Genomic DNA, 19,444 nt, shown 5'->3' on the forward strand with positions numbered 1-19,444 from the left:
GGCATCTAGCAATGTACAATTAATATAAATTTAGGAAGTGAGAAACCTTTGTCCCACAATATGTTTCTTTTTCATTCTTGATTCCACACAGCAGCTATCTTGAATCTTCATATGTTAAACTCTGTAAAGGGAGCTTTGGCTGACCAAGAATCTAGAAGCTGCCACAGCTTACCTTGGCATAGAGAGAAGTAGAAATAATAATTGTTAATGGTTGTATTATTCCAAAGACTAAGGACAGATTTAGGCACTCTCTTCAACTCTGTTTTTATCTCTGTGTCTCTCCCTCTTCCCTCTCTCCTTATTTCCTTCTTTCTCCCTCTCCCTCCCTCTCTCCCTCTTTACCTTCCTCTTTTCCTCCTTTCCCCTCCTTCATCTTCCCTTTCTCCTCTTCTCCTTTCTCATTAATAGAAATGTAAATTAATCAGTATATTAGTATAACATCTCCATATAACAAATATATAAATGGTATTTCTAAACAATGTTGTGCTTATCAATTTCAAATTGAAATCAGTGAGTCTCAGGGAGTCTGCTTAGCCCTTTTGCTGTTTGATCTTGGATAAGTCACTTAAACTCTTTGTGCCATTTTCCTCATCTTTAAAATGCAAAACTTTGTTTAGTCTAATTTGCTTCTGAGGCTTCAAGAAGCATTAAATCCAATTCTATGATTTCTAGACTTAGTACAAGGGCTAGTATTTTGAGATAAATCTCAATCCAGTCCTGTTTATAAGTACCTAATGAGATATAAGCTATATAAAGTTGTTTTGTTTGTTTGTTTGTTTGTTTGTTTGGAAAAAGAGTAACTTTCATTTAAGACTTTGATAATCTAGAAAAGGAAATAAAAGTGTTTACTTTGTAAACTTTCTCCAAACTATCCAGAATAGAATTGGGCCATTATGTCTATCCAGATAGCTTTTCAAAATTCATTTAAGAAAAGTGATGAAGGCAACTAGGTGTCGCAGTGGATATAGAGCACCAGGCCTGAAGTCAGGAGGACCTCAGTTCAAATTAGGTCTCAGACACTTAACACTTCCTACCTGTGTGATCCTTGGCAGCTCACTTAATCCCAATTGCCTCGGGGGAAAAAGAAAAGTGATGGAATATATAAGTATATTAACATATTATATTCCATGTTTTATCATTGAACTAAAGAAAAATATATATCAAAAACATCATATATTTGAGATGGGCTATTGTATTAATCCTTGAACCCAAAGGTCTATAGAATCATAAAATACTCTTGCATCTTTTTGTATTTCTTTCTCTTTTTTTGTCTTTTAGATTCTGGAGTGATCACAATTTCACAACCATTGGATTATGAAGACCCTGATATTCCACATTCTTGGATATTGAAAATCAGAGTTTATGATAATAATCGAATACATTCCATCACTGGGACACTAACTGTATTTTTACAGGATGTAAATGATAACCCACCCCAGTGTACTCAGGACCATTATGTGTAAGTTGCAATAAACATAAAAATCTTCCTAATGTTTATGGACCACTGATATAAAAAAGGGAAGTAGATATGGAAAAGGGATGATGGCAGAATAAGGTGGGAAGGAGGGATAAAAGAGGAAACCACATCCCACAAAGAGGCTAAGGAAACTTATCATATCTGAGGGAATTTAGAGAGGGAGGAACATTGTGTGAATCTTACTCTCATCAGAGTTGGCTCAAAGAAAAATAATTGACATTTGATTTAGAGAAATTTCTCTCACTTCATTAAAACGGGGAGAGGAAAAGGAAAAGAAAAAGAGTAATAAGGAAGGAAGGGAAAGACTCAAAGGGGGAGGGAGGGATTATAAAGAGGATAAGTATCGTGATACAAGAGGGGTACATAAGTTTAAAAGGGGAAAGAGGGTTGGGAGGCAAGAATAAGTAAAGCACAATCTGGGGTTATTAGGATGGCAGGAAATACAGATTTAGTAATTCTAACCGTAAATGTAAATGGGATGAACTCCCCATAAAGAGGAGGCAGATAGCTGACTGGATCAAAAGTCAGAACCCTACAATATGTTGTTTACAAGAAACACATTTAAAGCAGGGGATGCATATAGAGTAAAAGTAAAAGGCTGGAGCAAAATCTACTATGCTTCAGGTGAAGTCAAAAAGCAGGGTAGCCATCCTTATCTCAGATCAAGCAAAAGTAAAAATTGATCTAATTAAAAAGAGATAAGGAAGGTAACTACATCCTGCTAAAGGGTAGCATAAACAACGAAGCAATATCAATATTAAACATATATGCACCAAGTGGTATGGCACCTCAACTTCCTAAAGGAGAAGTTAAGAGAGTTGCAAGAAGAAATAGACAACAAAACTGTAATAGTAGGAGATCTCAACCTTGCACTCTTCAGAATTAGACAAATCAAACCACAAAACAAATAAGAAAGAAATTAAAGAAGTAAATAGAATATTAGAAAAATTAGGTATGTTGGATCTTTGGAGAAAATTGAATGGAGATAGAAGGGAATATACTTTCTTCTCAGCAGTTCATGGAACCTATTCAAAAATTGACCATATATTAGGACATAAAGACCTTCAAAATTAAATGCAAGAAAGCAGAAATAGTAAATGCTTTCTTTTCAGATCATGATGCAATAAAACTACATTCAACAAAAAGTTAGGGGAAATAGACCAAAAAGTAATTGGAAACTAAACAATCTCATCTTAAAAAATGATTGGGTGAAGCAGCAAATTATAGATACAATTAATAATTTCACTCAAGATAATGACAACGATGAGACATCATACCAAAATTGGTGGGATGCAGCCAAAGCGGTAATAAGAGGGAATTTTATATCCTTAGAGGCTTACTTGAATAAAACAGAGAAAGAAAAGATTAATGAATTGGAGCTTGCAACTAAAAAAAACTAAAAAAGACCAAATTAAAAACCCCAATCAAATACTAAATTGGAAATTCTAAAATTAAAAGGAGAAATTAAAAATATTGAAAGTAAAAAACTATTGAACTAATTAATAAAACTAAGAGTTGGTTCTATGAAAAAGCCAATAAAATAGATAAGCCTTTGGTAAATCTGATTAGAAAAAGGAGGAGGAAAACGAAATTAGTAGTCTTAAAAATGAAAAGGGAGAACTTTCCACCAATGAAGAGGAAATTAGAGAAATAATAAGGAGTTATTTTGCTCAACTTTATGCCAATAAATTTGATAACCTAAGTGAAATGGATGACTACCTCCAAAAAATACAGACTTCCCAGACTAACAGAGGAGGAAGTAATTGTTTGAATAGTCCTATTTCAGAAAAGAAATAGAACAGGCAATTAAACAACTCCCTAAGAAAAAATCCCAGGACCAGATGGATTTACATGTGAATTTTACCAAACATTTAAAGAACAATTGGCCCCAATGCTATATAAATTATTTGATAAAATAGGGAATGAAGGAGTCCTACCAAATTCCTTCTATGACACAGACATGGTACTGATACCTAAACCAGGTAGGCTGAAAACAGAGAAAGAAAATTATAGACCAATCTCCCTAATGAATATTGATGCTAAAATCTGAAATAAGATATTAGCAAAAGACTACAGAAAATCATCTCCAAGATAATACACTATGATCAAGTAGGATTTATACCAGGAATGCAGGGCTGGTTCAATATTAGGAAAACTATCAATATAATTGGCCATGTTAATAACCAAATTAACAAAAACCATATGATCATCTCAATAGATGCAGAAAAAGCATTTGATAAAATCCAACATCCATTCCTATTAAAAACACTTGAGAGTATAGGAATAAATGGACTTTTCCTTAAAATAATCAGCAGCATCTATTTAAAACCATCAGTAAGCATCATATGTAATGGAGACAAACTGCAACATTCCAATAAGATCTGAGTGAAACAAGGTTGCCCACTATCACCGTACTATTTAATATTGTATTAGAAACGCTAGCTATAGCAATAAGAGCTGAGAAAGAGATTAAAGGAATAAGAATAGGCAAATGAGGAAGCCAAATTATCACTCTTGCCGATGACATGATGGTATACTTAGAGAACCCCAGAGATTCTACTAAAAGTTATTAGAAATAATCCACAACTTTAGCAAAGTTGATGGTTATAAAATAAACCCACATAAGTCATCAGCATTCTTATATACCACTAACAAAATCCAACAGTCAGAGTTACAAAGAGAAATTCCATTTAAAGTAACTACTGATAATATAAAATATTTAGGAATCTATCTGCCAAGGGAAAATCAGAAACTTTATGAGCAAAATTACAGATCACTTTTCACACAAATTAAGTATGATCTAACCAATTGGAAAAATATTAAATGCTCTTGGATAGGCGAGCAAATATAATAAAGATGACAATATTACCTAAACTAATCTATTTATTTAGCTCTATACCAATCAGACTCCCAAAAACTATATTAATGACCTAGAAAAATAACAACAAAGTTCATATGGAAAACAAAAGGTCAAGAATTTCAAGGAATTAATGAAAAAAATCAAATGATGGTGGCTTAGCAATGTACCAGATCTAAAATTATATTATAGAGCAGCAGTTACCAAAACTATTTGGTATTGGCTAAGGAATAGATTAGTTGATCAGTGGAATAGATTAGGTTCAAGGGATAAAACAGTCAACAAATATAGCAACCTAGTCTTTGACAAACCCAAAGATCCCAGCTTTTGGGATAAGAACTTACTGTTTGATAAAATTGCTGGGAAAATTGGAAACTAATATGGCAGAAACTAGGCATTGATCCATACTTAACGTCAGACACCAAGATAAGGTCAAAATGGGTTCAGACCTAGGCATAAAGAATGAAATCATTAATAAATTAGAGGAACATAGGATAGTTTACCTCTCAGACCTGTGGAAGGGAAGGTCTTTATGACCAAAGCAGAACTAGAGATCATTACTGATCACAAAATAGAAAATTCTCGATTATACCAAACTGAAAAGTTTTGTACAAACAAAACTAATGCAGACAAGATTAGAAGGGAAGCAATAAACTGGGAAAATATTTTTACAGTCAAAGGTTCTGATAAAGGCCTCATTTCCAAAATATATAGAGAATTAACTCTAATTTATAAAAATCAAGCCATTCTCCAATTGAAAATGGTCAAAGGATATGAACAGACAATTCTCAGATGAAGAAATTGAAACTATTTCTAGTCATATGAAAAGATGCTCCAAGTCATTATTAATCAGAGAAATGCAAATTAAGACAACTCTAAGATACCACTACACACCTGTCAGATTGGCTAAGATGACAGGAAAAAATAATGATGAGTGTTGGAGGGGATGTGGGAAAACTGGGACATTGATTCATTGTTGGTGGAGTTGTGAAATCTAATCCAACCATTTTGGAGAGTAGTTTGGAACTATGCTCAAAAAGTTATCAAACTGTGCATACCTTTGATCCAGCAGTGTTACTACTGGGATTATATCCCAAAGAGATTATAAAGAAGGAAAGGGACCTGTATGTGCACGAATGTTTGTGGCAGCCCTTTTGTAGTGGCTAGAAACTGGAAACTGAATGGATGTCCATCAGTTGGAGAATGGCTGAATAAATGTGGTATATGAAAATTAGGGAATATTACTGTTCTGTAAGAAATGACCAACAGGATGATTTCAGAAAGGCCTGGAGAGACTTACACTAACTGATGCTGAGTGAAATGAGCAGGACCAGGAGATCATTATATACTTCAACAATCAATACTAGATGATGACCAGTTCTGATGGATCAGGCCATCCTCAGCAACAAGATCAACCAAATCATTTCTAATGGAGCAGTAATGAACTGAACTAGCTATACCCAAAAAAGAACTCTGGGAGATGACTAAAACCATTACATTGAATTCCTAATCCTATATTTATGCACACCTGCATTTTGATTTCCTTCACAAGCTAATTGTACAATAATTCAGAGTCTGATTCTTTTGTACAGCAAAATAATGTTTTGGTCATGTATACTTATTGTGTATCTAAGTTATATTTTAATATATTTAACATCTACTGGTCATCCTGCCATTTAGGGAGGGGTGGGGGGTAAGAGGTGAAAAATTGGAACAAGAGGTTTGGCAATTGTTAATGCTGTAAAGTTACCCATGTATATATCCTGTAAATAAAAGGCTATTAAATTAAAAAAAAAAAAAAAGAATAACTTATCCAGCATAAGTGAATATTTTCTTGCTGGAGTAAAGAAAGAGAGGGGATAGACATTTAAAGAAATAGAGGACTTCCAAATATTCCTGAGGAAAACAGCAGAGCTGAGTACAAATTTTACTTTCAGGCACAGGACTCAAAAGCATCACCAAAAGGCATGCATTAGTGAGAAATCATAATGATTTATTAACATTAAACATTTACAATTATATATGGGAAAATAATATATGTAATTCCTATGAAGATTTTATATCATCATTAGGGCACTTTGAAGTAATCTTCCTAGACAGAGGACATAGGTATGAGTCTGTTATGTGGGGATGATCTTAAAAAAAGAGTAGAAAGATTAAAAAAAAGAGTAATGCAATGGAAGAAGAGATAAGAAAGAAGAAAAATGGGGAATTTGTCTTCATAAAAGAGGCATATATACTACTATACCTCTGAGAGTGGCTAAAATGACAGGAAAAGATAATGATGAATGTTGGAGGGGATGTGGGAAAACTGGGACTCCAATATACTGGGACACTAATACATTGTTGGTGGAGCTGTGAACAAATCCAGTCATTCTGGAGAGCAATTTGGAACTATGCTCAAAAATTTATCAAATTGTGCATACCCTTTCACCTAGTAGTGCTTCTACTGGGCTTATACCCCAAAGAGATCTTAAAAGAAGGAAAGGCACCTGTATGTGCAAGAATGTTTGTGGCAGCCCTCTTTGTAATGGCTAGAAACTGAAACTGAATGGATGCCCATCAATTGAGAATGGCTGAATAAGTTGTGGTGTATGAATGCTATGAAATATTATTGTTCTGTAAGAAATGACCAGTAGGATGATTTCAGAAAGGCCTGGAGAGAGTTACATGAACTGATGCTGAGTGAAATGAGTAGAACAAGGAGATCATTATATACTTCAACCACAAAATTATACAACGATAAATTCTGATGGACATGGCTCTCTTCAATAATGAGATGATTCAAACCAGTGCCAATTGTTCAGTAATGAAAAGAACCATATCTATCCAGAAAGAGGACTGTGGAAATTGAGTGTGGACCATAACACAGCATTTTCACTCTTTCTGTTATTGTTTGCTTGCATTTTTGTTTTCCTTCTCAGGTTTTTTTTCTTTCTAGATCTGATTTTTCTTGTGCAGCAAGATAACCATAAATTTGTATATATTGGATTTAACATACATTTTAATATATTCAAAAAAAAATGTTTATGGACCAAATAGGAGGGGAGAGTGGAGAAAAGGAGAAGCAAATCAAAAGGCAAACATCATTATTCTTCAAGTCCTAGAAGGAACATCCTTTTTCTCCCTCTCTCCTATATTCCCAGAACATCAAAGTACTTTGTCTCTCTGCTATTGGAGCCCAGTGGTTTTCTTATATACTCACAGAATTGCAAACTTTAGAACTGCAACAAATCCATATTGAGCATCTTTTTCTAGGATGATCAGTCAGCTTTGGGAGCAAGAGAGGCAGAATTACTATAAAATACTTATAAAATTTTAAAAAATGCTATTTTAATTCAATATAACTTCAACTTTTAGCTCAAGACTTTTAGCATGAGAAAGTGAATGCCCAAATTCTTGAAGGTATATAAGATATTGGAGGTGTTTTTCATGTGATTTATTTGTATAAAGAATTTTTAAGATCATTTGGTTCAACTGTCTCATGTTGCTCTTGACGAAACTGGTGCCACATGATGTAAAGCAACTTGCTCAAGATCATATAGGTAATAAATAACAGAGAGTATTTGAATACAATATTGTTAGATAACTATATCAGAGAATTATTAAAAACAACTATTATGTAACCTTTGAGGTAAAAACCACAACCAAATGGGGATAAGGGAGGGGAAGTGATAGAAAGATAATGTGAGAAAGGATAATTTCATTACAGTTTATTGCTCTTTCCTTCCTTTAAAAAAAATTAAAATTATACATTTAAAGAACTAGATAATGACTACTTTTAGAAAAGGTTCCAATGAATACTGAACTTTCATGGATCACCAATTTTTATTTGTATTCTGTGCCCCAGCTATTTAATTCATCATTTAATTTTACACCTACTAATGATGAGAAAAATGTCCCCATTCTGCATACTGTTTCTTGGATAATGGATATGTTTAAAGCTTTTGCATTTTGCTAAAATCTTCCAGAGGTTGTGTTTTGCTAGTATAGCCTTTGAGAGGTCAAGGTCATAGCAATATCATGATGATGTATTAGCACAAAACTATTTTAAGGAAAATTCCTCAGTATAGAGGGAGGGAAATAAAACATTTGAAATTTGACTTTGAATACATTGTTTCAAATAATATTTATGAATATATGTTTTCACTTGAAGGAATGTAAACTGTCATGTTAATAATATATTTCTTTATACATGTTGCCTTAATGTAGAATTGAACTTCCTGAAAATATTCCTGCTGAAACTCACTTGGTGTCTTTAATTTGTACTGATAAGGATGGAACAGATCCCAATAATAACATCACTTATCACTTGATCATAGATACATTTTCAAATGAAACATTTACCCTTCACAACAATGAAATAAAAGTAAGTATTTTAAAACTACTCCCTGATAATGACATCGAGATTTCCTTTAGATTAAGAAGTTGGATTTTTATTACTACAAAATTTTAATGAATTTTAATAGTTTAAATAATTGATAGCAGAATATGTTCTCATGTTTTCAAATGAACTTCAGATCACCAACAGATATGCCAGTATTAATGTTGGGATGCATTTTTAAATCATTGGAACAAAATTAGAACAAATTGTTCTCTAATGAATTACTTTTTTTTTTAATTTGGGAAAGAATTAATTTACAAAATGTCATTACAATGATCACCAGCAATGAATGCAATTTTTTGAATTAATGAATGCACTCTGGCTTGTAGCTCCAAGACACAATAGCATGTGTATAAGCTATACCAGTAAAACTATCTCAGCACAAAACAGGTTGAAGATAGGCAACAGGTTATAAATCCATTGAGGATCTAAGGAATACTTATCCTAAGCATTGTTAAGACTTTTCTCCATCTAATAGATGGACAAGAACTACTTGTTACAACTATGAAGGTGTATTAAGGAAGCACTGCAGGGCTCTTAGAATTAGGTCAGTCATTAAATATGCCAAAGTCATTTACTGGCTCCCAAACCACTGACAAATCATCCTGATCTTTGTCCTGCTACTGTACTTCAGTGACTCTGGAAGAAAGAGTGAGACTGATATGGTGTAACTGCCTCACTTAAATCCAATTCTCACTTAAGTGGCGATATCTCTAATCCTTATTATTGTAATGTCACAGGTCTTTTTCAAAAACAAAGCATATCTAACAACATATGATTATATTCAATAATAATTGCATTAATAAATTAATATATGATAGTTATACGTAGTTATACACTAGTAATTATATTAGTAATTTTATTCATTAATACAATAAATAGAAAATGTCATGATTTAAATACACAATGCATTTAAAGTTATTAAGTTCTACTCAGGACATTCTTTGCCTTCTTTTACTTTGCAATCCATTCTTTTGCTATCTATTGTATTTCCATGCTATCTTTCACATCCCTGCCTTTTTTTTCACTCTAAATGAAACCAGTAAAGTTCAGATTATCTTTATCTCTCACCTTGACTCCTATATATTTTTTTCCTTCCTCCATTTTGTCCTATTTTTGTTCCTTTTTCAACCCTTTCTAGAGAAATCTTTCCAATGAATTTAAATTGATAAAATCAAGAAAAATAAGTAACATTCAATAGAGCAATAAGAATTATATTTCAGTAAATATAACTTTATAGATTTTTTTTCATTTAGGTTTTTGAATTTTATAAAAATTAAGTGTTACAATTGAAGATTTGAATGAAATGCTATGTGCATGAAAAGTATTTAATCTCTCTGAGCTTGAGTTCCTTACCAACCTACCATGAAGCTCTATGTGGATGATATCTAAGAAACCTTGTAATTATAAGCACATGCTTTTCTGATATTTTGTTTCTGAGAGGTAGCATGGCACAGTAGAAAGTGAACCAGAGTTGTAGTTAGGAGGTTCACCTCACATTGTTTTTGATTCTATCAGTTTAATGATAATATGCTTATCAATAAAGAAGTAATATTGATACTTGAACTACTTGACTCATAGAATTGTATCTTTAGGTAAAATTAATAGTAGAATGATAGCCCTGTATATTCTGAGCTGGAAAAGACTTCAAACATCATTTAATCTGAATATAGAAAAAGGTTCATCATCAATATATAGTGTAAATTTCCATGGCTCTATTTCTAATACTTGGTTCTTTCTTGGTTCCTCTTGGTGAGTAATTTCAAAATTCCTCATATATAATTTGGAAGAATAGTTGTGATGTCTTCTTATAAATGTAAAGTGGGTAAAAAAGGGCATCTTTTCCCTGGGAATTTAATAAATAGAAATATCTTATTAGCACATTGAACATAAATATAAATATCTAAGCTTGATTAATAACAGTTTAAATTTAAATCAGTTAATTTTGATACATAAAACATCATAAATTTTAGGAGATGCTTGAAGTTCTAATCAGTATTCAGTTCACGCATTCTCATTTACATATCCTTACATAGTTATAATTTGGGTCTACTCCATTCTACTCTTTCATCTTCTTTCATTAGACATTTCATAAAAATTTGTCTAGAAGTCTTTGTATTTCTCAAATTTGTCCAAAACACTGATTGAAGACAAATTTCAGATTAACAACAGATTAAGGGATAAAATGAGAAGAACCTGCATGCAGTAAAAATGCCTTTAACCTCACCTATTTAAACAAGTTCTTGACCCTAAGAAATAGGAAACTAAAAAGCAAAGCAATGATTTTGATTATCACCATTTGTTTTTAAAAATTTATTTTATTTAAAAATAGTCAAGAAGAAAAGATAAACAAAAAAGAAATACAAAACAAAATAAAGTAAAACAAAAAGAGAACATTGTCATGTGCCCAGCAGAATATCAGCCAGGATTCGAAATATATAAAAACAAATAACCAGATCAAGAAAGTGTATATGTTAGTAGAAGAAATTATATTCACAAATGTCCTTTTTTTCCCCTTTGCTTCCTTATAAATTATTCTTTGGTTCTCTGCTGTGCACCTCATGTACTTTATTATTTTCCCCCTTGACCTCTCCCAATCCCAGGCAAGCTACAGTTAAGAAAAAATATATATTATGTATTCATATGTAGATATAACTTATATCTACATATGTAGATACATACACACATACCCACATATGTAGATACATACATACATACATACATACAAATATACTTACCCCTCTTACATAAATACACATATATCTTTCCTCTCCCTGATGACTCTAATTAAATTCTGCTCCATAACTTGCCTTGCTATTACTTAACTTCCCCCCACCCAAGGATCCCTTTCTTGTCTTCTTCTCTCAGCCTTTGCTTCCCCACCTACCCATCACTTTTCCCTTTTTTCTTTATGGATTTTGAAAAGTGTTATATCCTTCATGGTATATATGCAGTGAACCATTCCTGATGTGAATAGTTTTCAGAACTACAAGCCCTCCTCCCCTTGCTAATACCTATGTGTCTATTCTTCCTCTGTACCTCATTTGCATAAGATGATTATTTTTACCTTGACTCTACCAATCTTTCTTTTGAACTACCCTGTTGTTGATGTGAATCTTAAATACATAGTGTGCATTTTCCTTTAAAAACATATAAATAATGTGTCCATATTTAAATAATTTGTCCAACATTAAATTCCTTAAACTTGATCCTACAATTAACTCTTTTATATAAAAATTTATGTTGAGTTCAGGTTTGATTGACAAAAAGTACTAAAAATCTTCAAGTTCATTGAAGATCCATTTTTTATTCAAAGTTTTAGATAATTTTTCCTGGATATGATATTTTTGGCCACAGGCCTAGTTCTTTTGATTTTTCAGTAGATATGATTCCAGGAACTGTGATCTTTTATAGGAACTGCTGATAAGTTTTGTACAAGACTATTTGTAGCTCTGGTGTATTCAAAATTTTTTTTTTTTTTTTTTTTGGTTTCTTGCAAATTTTTTTCTTTGATCTGGGGGTTTCAAAATTTGACAATAACATTCCTGTGTATTTTCCACAAATGATCACTTTGAGGCGGGGATTGGTGGATTTTTCAATTTCAATTTCCATTTCTACTTTCTACTTTCCACTCATATTCTATCACTCAATTTTCTTGGATTATTTCCTGTATTGTTTTGTCTAGATTATCATCATTTCTTAGAAAAACTTAAAAGTTGTACAAGAATCCCAAAGAACCAAGAAAAGAACAAAGTCATAGTTTGCCCCTCCCTTGTCTTCTTTTTGGATTTTGGTTCCCTGCCACGGGATTTTCTTTTCTATCCATGCTTTGTCACTTTGGGCAACCATCAGATATTCTTTTTTTTTTTTAATTAATTAATTTATTTTTATTATAACTTTTTATTGACAGAACCCATGCTTGAGTAATTTTTTTTTACAACATTATCCCTTGCACTCACTTCTGTTCCAACTTTTCCCCTTCCTCCCTTTTACCCCGCCCTCCCCCCCCCAAGATGGCAAGCAGTCCTATACAAGTTAAATATGTCACAGAGTATCCTAGATGCAATATATGTGTGCAGAACCTAACAGTTTGCTTGTTGCACAGGAAGAATTGGATTCAGAAGGTAAAAATAACTTGGGAAGAAAGACAAAAATGCAAGTAGTTTGCATTCATTTCCCATTGTTCTTTCTTTGGGTGTAGTTGCTTCTGTCCATCCTTGATCAATTGATTCCATCAGAATATATCCTCATACAGTATCGTTGTTGAGGTATATAATGATCTCCTGATTCTGCTCATTTCACTTAGCATCAGTTCATGTAAGTCTCGTCAATCCTCTCTGTATTCATCCTGCTGGTCATTCTTACAGAACAATAATACTCCATAACATTCATATACCACAATTTACTCAACCATTCTCCAATTGATGGGTATCCAATCATTTTCCAGTGTTTGGCCACTACAAAGAGGGCTACCACAAACATTTGTGCACATACAGATCCTTTTCCCTTCTTTATGATCTCTTTGGGATATAAGGCCGGTAGAAACACTGCTGGATCAAAAGGTATGCAAGTTTGATAACTTTTTTGAGATAGTTCCAAATTGCTCTCCAGAATGGCTGGATGTATTCACAGCTCCACCAATAATGTATCAGTGTCCCTGTTTTCCCACATCCCCTCCAACATTCTGCATTATCTTTCCCTGCCATTCTAGCCAATCTGAAAGGTGTGTAGTGGTATCTCAGAGTTGTCTTAATTTGTATTTCTCTGATTAATAATGACTTGGAGCATATTTTCATATGGCTATAAATAGTTTCAATTTCTTTGTCTGAGAATTGTCTGTTCATATCCTTTAACCATTTATCAATTGGAGAATGGCTTGATTTCTTATAAATTAGAGTCAATTCTCTATATATTTTGGAAATGAGGCCTTTATCAGAACCTTTGACTGTAAAAATGTTTTCCCAGTTTATTATTTCCCTTCTAATCTTGTCTGCATTAGTTTTGTTTATGCAAAAACTTTTGTTTGTGCAAAATTTTCTATTTTGTAGTCAAGAGTGATCTCTAGTTCTTTTTTGGTCATAAATTCCTTCCTCTTCCACAGGTCTGAGAGGTAAACTATCCTATTGTCTTCCAATTTATTTATAATCTCATTCTTTATGCCTAGGTCATGAACCTATTTTGACCTTGTCTTGGTGTACAGTGTTAAGTGTGGGTCAATGCCTAGTTTCTGCCATACTAATTTCCAATTTCCCCAGAAATTTTGTCAAATAATGCTTTCTTATCCCAAAACTGGGGTCTTTGGGTTTGTCAAACACTAGATTATTAAAGTTATTGGCTGTTTTGTCCTTTGAACCTAACCTATTCCATTGATCAACTAGTCTATTTCTTAGCCAATACCAGATGGTTCCAGTAACAGCTGCTTTATAATATAATTTTAGATCTGGTATAGCTAGGCTACCTTCATTTGATTTTTTTTTTTCATTAATTCCCTTGAAATGCTTGACCTTTTGTTTTTCCATATGAACTTTGTTGTTATTTTTTCTAGGTCATTAAAATAGTTTTTTGGGAGTCTGATTGGTATAGCGCTAAATAAATAGATTAGTTTAGGTAGTCATCTTTATTATATTTGCTTGCCCAACCCAAGAGCATTTAATATTTTTCCAGTTGGTTAGATCAGACTTAATTTGTGTGGAAAGTGTTTTGTAGTTTTGCTCATAAAGTTTCTGATTTTCCCTTGGCAGATAGACTCCTAAATATTTTATAAAATTAGTAGTTACTTTAAATGAAATTTCTCTTTGTAACTCTAACTGTTGGGTTTTGTTAATGATATATAAGAATGCTGATGACTTTTGTGGGTTTATTTTGTATCCTGCAACTTTGCTAAAGGTATGGACTGTTTCTAATAACTTTTTAGTAGAATCTCTGGGGTTCTCTAAGTATACCATCATATCATCAGCAAAGAGTAATAATTTGGTTTCCTCATTGACTATTTTTATTCATATAATCTCTTTCTCAACTTTTATTGCCAAAGCTAGCATTTCTAATACAATATTAAATAGTAACGGTATAGTGGGCAACCTTGTTTCACTCCTGATCTTATTGGGAATGGTTGCAGTTTGTCCCCATTACATATGATGCTTACTGAACCATCAGATATTCTTATCATATGTCCTAGTGTGTCTCTAATCTGTTTGTCCAGAAGTGAAAGAGTATGTGGATTGGCTCTTACTCTCTCATCTCCTGTTGCTATACCTATGTTGTACTACTATTTGCATTCAAGAACTTTTTTGTCAATTTTTCAAAGCTTTTGCTTCCAGGTATGACATCTCTCATCTTCTTTTATTCTATACTGCATCTTCAGCTTTCCATAATATATGATACATATTGATTAAAAGAGACATTAGCCCTCCCAGCATATTCACCCTATAGTCTTCTAACTTTTTTTTTTTTTTTTTTTTTGCTGAGTCAATTGGGGTTAAGTGATTTGTTCAGGGTCACACAGTTAGGAAGTGTTAAGTGTCTGAGGACATATTTGAACTCAGATCCTCCTAACTTCAGGGCTGATGCTCTATCCATTGAACCACCTAGCTGCCCCTTAACATTTCTCTAAAAAATTGATTTTGTGTTAATGTCTATTTTTTGCAATAATAACAGAGCCCACTTCAATGAGTGGAGAAAATAATTGTTGATATATATTTTTCCTACCTACAGATTGGTCCTAATCAACTGAATTATGATAATTTTGTTTTTGCTGGGATGCAATTTAAATATACTCTTTTTGTAAGGGTATCTGATGGAGGCACCCCAGAATTATCAAGTAAGTGACTGCTTATTTATTTTATTTAAACATTTCAGCAGTTTTGGTATCTTCTTGATGTAGGCCCTTTCAGCAGTGGTACAAACTTCAAACCACAGAAAAACTTTTCATGCTATGTTAATCTTGTTTCTAACATTTCATGAATAGTCAATAGAGAATTTATCTAATTACTAAAGGCCTCTCTAGTTTTTTGTATGTTTGTTTTCTTTCCCATAGCAAAAGTTTTTCATTTCTTACCCTTCACTCTCATTACATAATCTGAAACACCTCCATTTCTATGCACATATCTCTTTACAATGGATATTTCCTACTATTGTGTGCATGTAGTAATCTATATACTTTAGTCTATTTATATCTCATATCTTTTCATTGTCTCCGTGATTCCAAATTTTGATTCTTTGGAGATTGTGATGTTCTATGACTTGCAGGTATACAGAAAAACTCGAAGGTTGTTGGTATTTAAAAGATGGGTTTTTGTTCAAGGTGGTACCTTGGTCTAATTGGAAATGCTGCATAATCTCATAAATGTAATCTATCTCAATTTTCTACTTGTTCAATTCTGAATTCAACTCACTGTTCTGTAATTTCTCTTAAGATATATGGACTGATATTGATAAACTCAATGGGCTCTCCATTCATTTAAATCTCCATAAACTAGACAGTGAACATTCTCTTAATTTTGTGTTCATTATTAAGCCAAACCCAACAATACCAACCTAAATATAGTTAACTTGTTTAGGGAGATGTAATTTCCTCAGGTTTGATGAAATATGCATAATGTCTTCTGTAAACAAGAGAATCTGGAAAACCACTAACTTTAGAGAAATGTATTTTATTTGTATTTTCCATCAGAAAATCTCTATGATAGTCACAAATACTTTGATAACCATGTCTCTTTTGGTGGTTTACTTAATATTAATGATAAAAGACTAGTTTAAATTATATTGATTATTTTATATATGAGATTTAGTTGGAAAATATTTAGTTGAACAGGTTAATTTTTTAATCTATTGAATTACATATTTTTTTAACTGCCAGCAAGTAATAAACTAAATGGAATCACACTTTTTTTTTTCAGTTTTCAGTTATATAATTATCATTCGTTAAAGGATATAATTCGTGAAACCTTTTATTCTAGTGTTTTCTTTATCTTCATTATGCTTGGAGATCCTTCTAAAATTTTGTTGAAATTAGAAAGTATGTATAAGTCTGCTGTTATAGATGTCCTCTCAATCACATATTTTATTGCAAAATTAATTTATTCTAGTTCTTTGGTTCTTTCTCTTCTTTGTGATATTTTTATTATTAACCTTTCAAAGCTGAGTCACCTCAAAGACAGACCTCCTCTTGTATGCTTCTATTATTATGGTTTCTTTTAGTGCTATATTCACTTTTTTGAACAACACATCAAGGCCTGAGATGATAGCATATAAGTATATTGGAGCCACTCAAATAGATGTGTGGATATGTATGTATATATTGTAGTTTTTCTAGTTTCATCTACAGAATTTTTTAGGATTATCTGATCTAAATGAGTTTTATGTTAAACTTTTTGCAAAGTTGTTTTTTTTTTTTTTACCTTTTACTTTTTTATGTGCTGATACTTTTAACATAGTTTTACCATTCTTCTCATTTTAAAATGTAATCATAGTTCAAACATGTGTTTTATTTTTTTTTCTTCTGTGAATTGAACTGGTATGCAATTAAAATTAAACTTATTGAGATTTTTAAGTTCTTTTGACTTTCATTATTACAATTGCTTGCCTCTCTTAAAATTGCATAGAAAATAGTGATAGTCCAGATTTGCATTGATTGCTTTATGAAGAAATATAATTGGACTATTGTAGAATCTTATTTTAAAAGATTGTAAATCATGATAATTATCAAATATTGAGGTCATAACCATAAATGTTTATTCAAATATTCATAATAGCTAAAGAGATAAAGTGACATTGAGTTGTAAGTTCTTTTCATTTGAAAATATTATCTTTAATATGTGATTCATTGTTGTTTATTTATTAGATATAGTTTATGAGCACTTTTTCTTAATGAGTTAGAATCCACTAAATATTTAAAAGCTGATAATTGTTTTAAATATATTTAACAAAAAAACATGAAATGGTAATATATACTAGAAATTAGGGATAATTTGGTGGTATGGTAGATACAGGAAGACATCTTCCTGAATTCAAATCTGGCTTTAGATACTTGCTGTGTCATACTATTTGCCTCAGTTCCTCATCTGTAAAAAGAACTGGAGAAGAAAATGGCAAACCACTTCAATATCTTTGCCAATATGACTGCAAATGGAGTCAGTAGGTGTTCGATGTTACTGAAAATGACTGAAAACTATATTAACAAGTAGGACTTAGGTATTTAGTAGAATTGTATGATATTATATCTATCATCTCCGGAATCATGGCTTTCACTACCTTGCTCAACCTTCCCTTTCTAGTCATCTTCCATCCTTTTGGTCACCATTTATATTTAAATCCAGTAATACTGGTTTTCCTTAAAAAAGAAAGAAAGAAAGAAACTTCTGCCTTAAAGTCTAAGGGAAGGCAACAGTGCTCAATGGAAAAATTAGTACTGTCTTAAATTAAAGAGGATAAATATCAGGCAAGATTAAATGCTCTAGTTGACAATTAAAACCCTGAGTAAATATAACATAATTACCCTTAGAAATTAAATTTATACACTCCAACAGCAATCTGGATATTGAACTGGTGTTTAATTTCTAATTTGTTGAAGCCAAATATGGTAGTCATTCAAAGGTAAAGCCAGAATTGGGCATTCCTTAATTCTTGGTGAGCAGGAGAGTTTTTTTAAGGAACAGAGTAGATGTGGAATTAAATAGATTCTGCAGTGAAGAGTATATTAACATACAACCAGGGAGGCTGTTAAATGTTTTTACAGAAATTCAGTATTTTAGTGTGCGATTATTTCTCTACCAAAAAATATTATAAATAGAATAGGGAATTATATTCTAAAAGCTTTAATAAACATTGATTTTTACATTGATGCCATTTTAAGACAGATGATCTGGGCAATATAGCTTCCTGAAATAAGGTATTAGAAAAGGTAATTAGCCACATCATCAAAAAGGTAGAAGAATCCTAAACTGGGGGTGGGCTGGGGTGGGAAAGGCATAATGAGGATAAAATAGCACTTACCACTCAGGATTGTTGTAAGGACTAAATGATATAAGAAGTATAAATTACAGTGTCTGACATGTTATAAGTGCTACATAAATATTAGCTGTATTATTTTTATTATAAATCCCCTCTAAAGTTTGTATAGATTTGTTTGCTTATTGTCTCCCTCATTAGATTGTGAGTTTATTAAGTTCAGGAAGTATCTTTTGTCTTTTTTTTTTGTTGTTGTTGTTTATTTCCCCTATACAGTGCCTGGCACACAGTAGACATAATAAATATTTATTGATTGACTATAAAATTTCTTTCTTTCCTTCCTTCCTTCCATCCTTCCTTCCTTCCTTCTTTCCTTCCTTCCTTCCTTCTTTCCTTCCTTCCTTCCTTCCTTCCTTCCTTTCTTCCTTCCTTCCTTCCTTCCTTTCTTTCGCTAAGGCAATTGGGGTTGTGACTTGCCCAGGGTCACACAGCTAGGAAGTGTTAAGTGTCTGAGATCAAATTTGAACTCATGTTCTCCTGACTTCAGGGCTGATGCTCTATCCACTGCACCACCTAGCTACCCCCAAATTCCCTAACTTTCAATGTAAAGCTAGTGATTACAATTTTTCAGATCCATTTAGGCATGGTTTCTAAGAAAAATAGAAAGATGAGAAAGAGAGAAGGTAGCTAGGAAATAAGATAGGGATGATAAAAAGAAAGAAAAAAGGAAGAAAGAAAGGGAAGGAGGAAAAAAAGAAAAGGAAGGAAAGGAAGAAGACAG

General features: G+C 32.4%; 1 protein-coding gene across 1 annotated transcript in view; it reads left to right on the forward strand.

Moving 5' to 3' along the window:
• The first annotated feature begins 15,435 nt into the window (after positions 1-15,435).
• The window catches only part of LOC116419524 (cadherin-related family member 4-like), an 85,613-nt gene continuing 81,604 nt past the window's right edge, over positions 15,436-19,444 (forward strand). Inside the window, exon 1 of the mRNA XM_031940213.1 lies at positions 15,436-15,535. Within this exon, the coding sequence (XP_031796073.1) occupies positions 15,475-15,535 (61 nt within the window). The 5' untranslated portion in view covers positions 15,436-15,474. The remainder of the gene's footprint in view (positions 15,536-19,444) is intronic.

This window comes from Sarcophilus harrisii, chromosome 5 (genome assembly GCF_902635505.1).
Source record: "Sarcophilus harrisii chromosome 5, mSarHar1.11, whole genome shotgun sequence".
Lineage (NCBI taxonomy): Eukaryota > Metazoa > Chordata > Mammalia > Dasyuromorphia > Dasyuridae > Sarcophilus > Sarcophilus harrisii.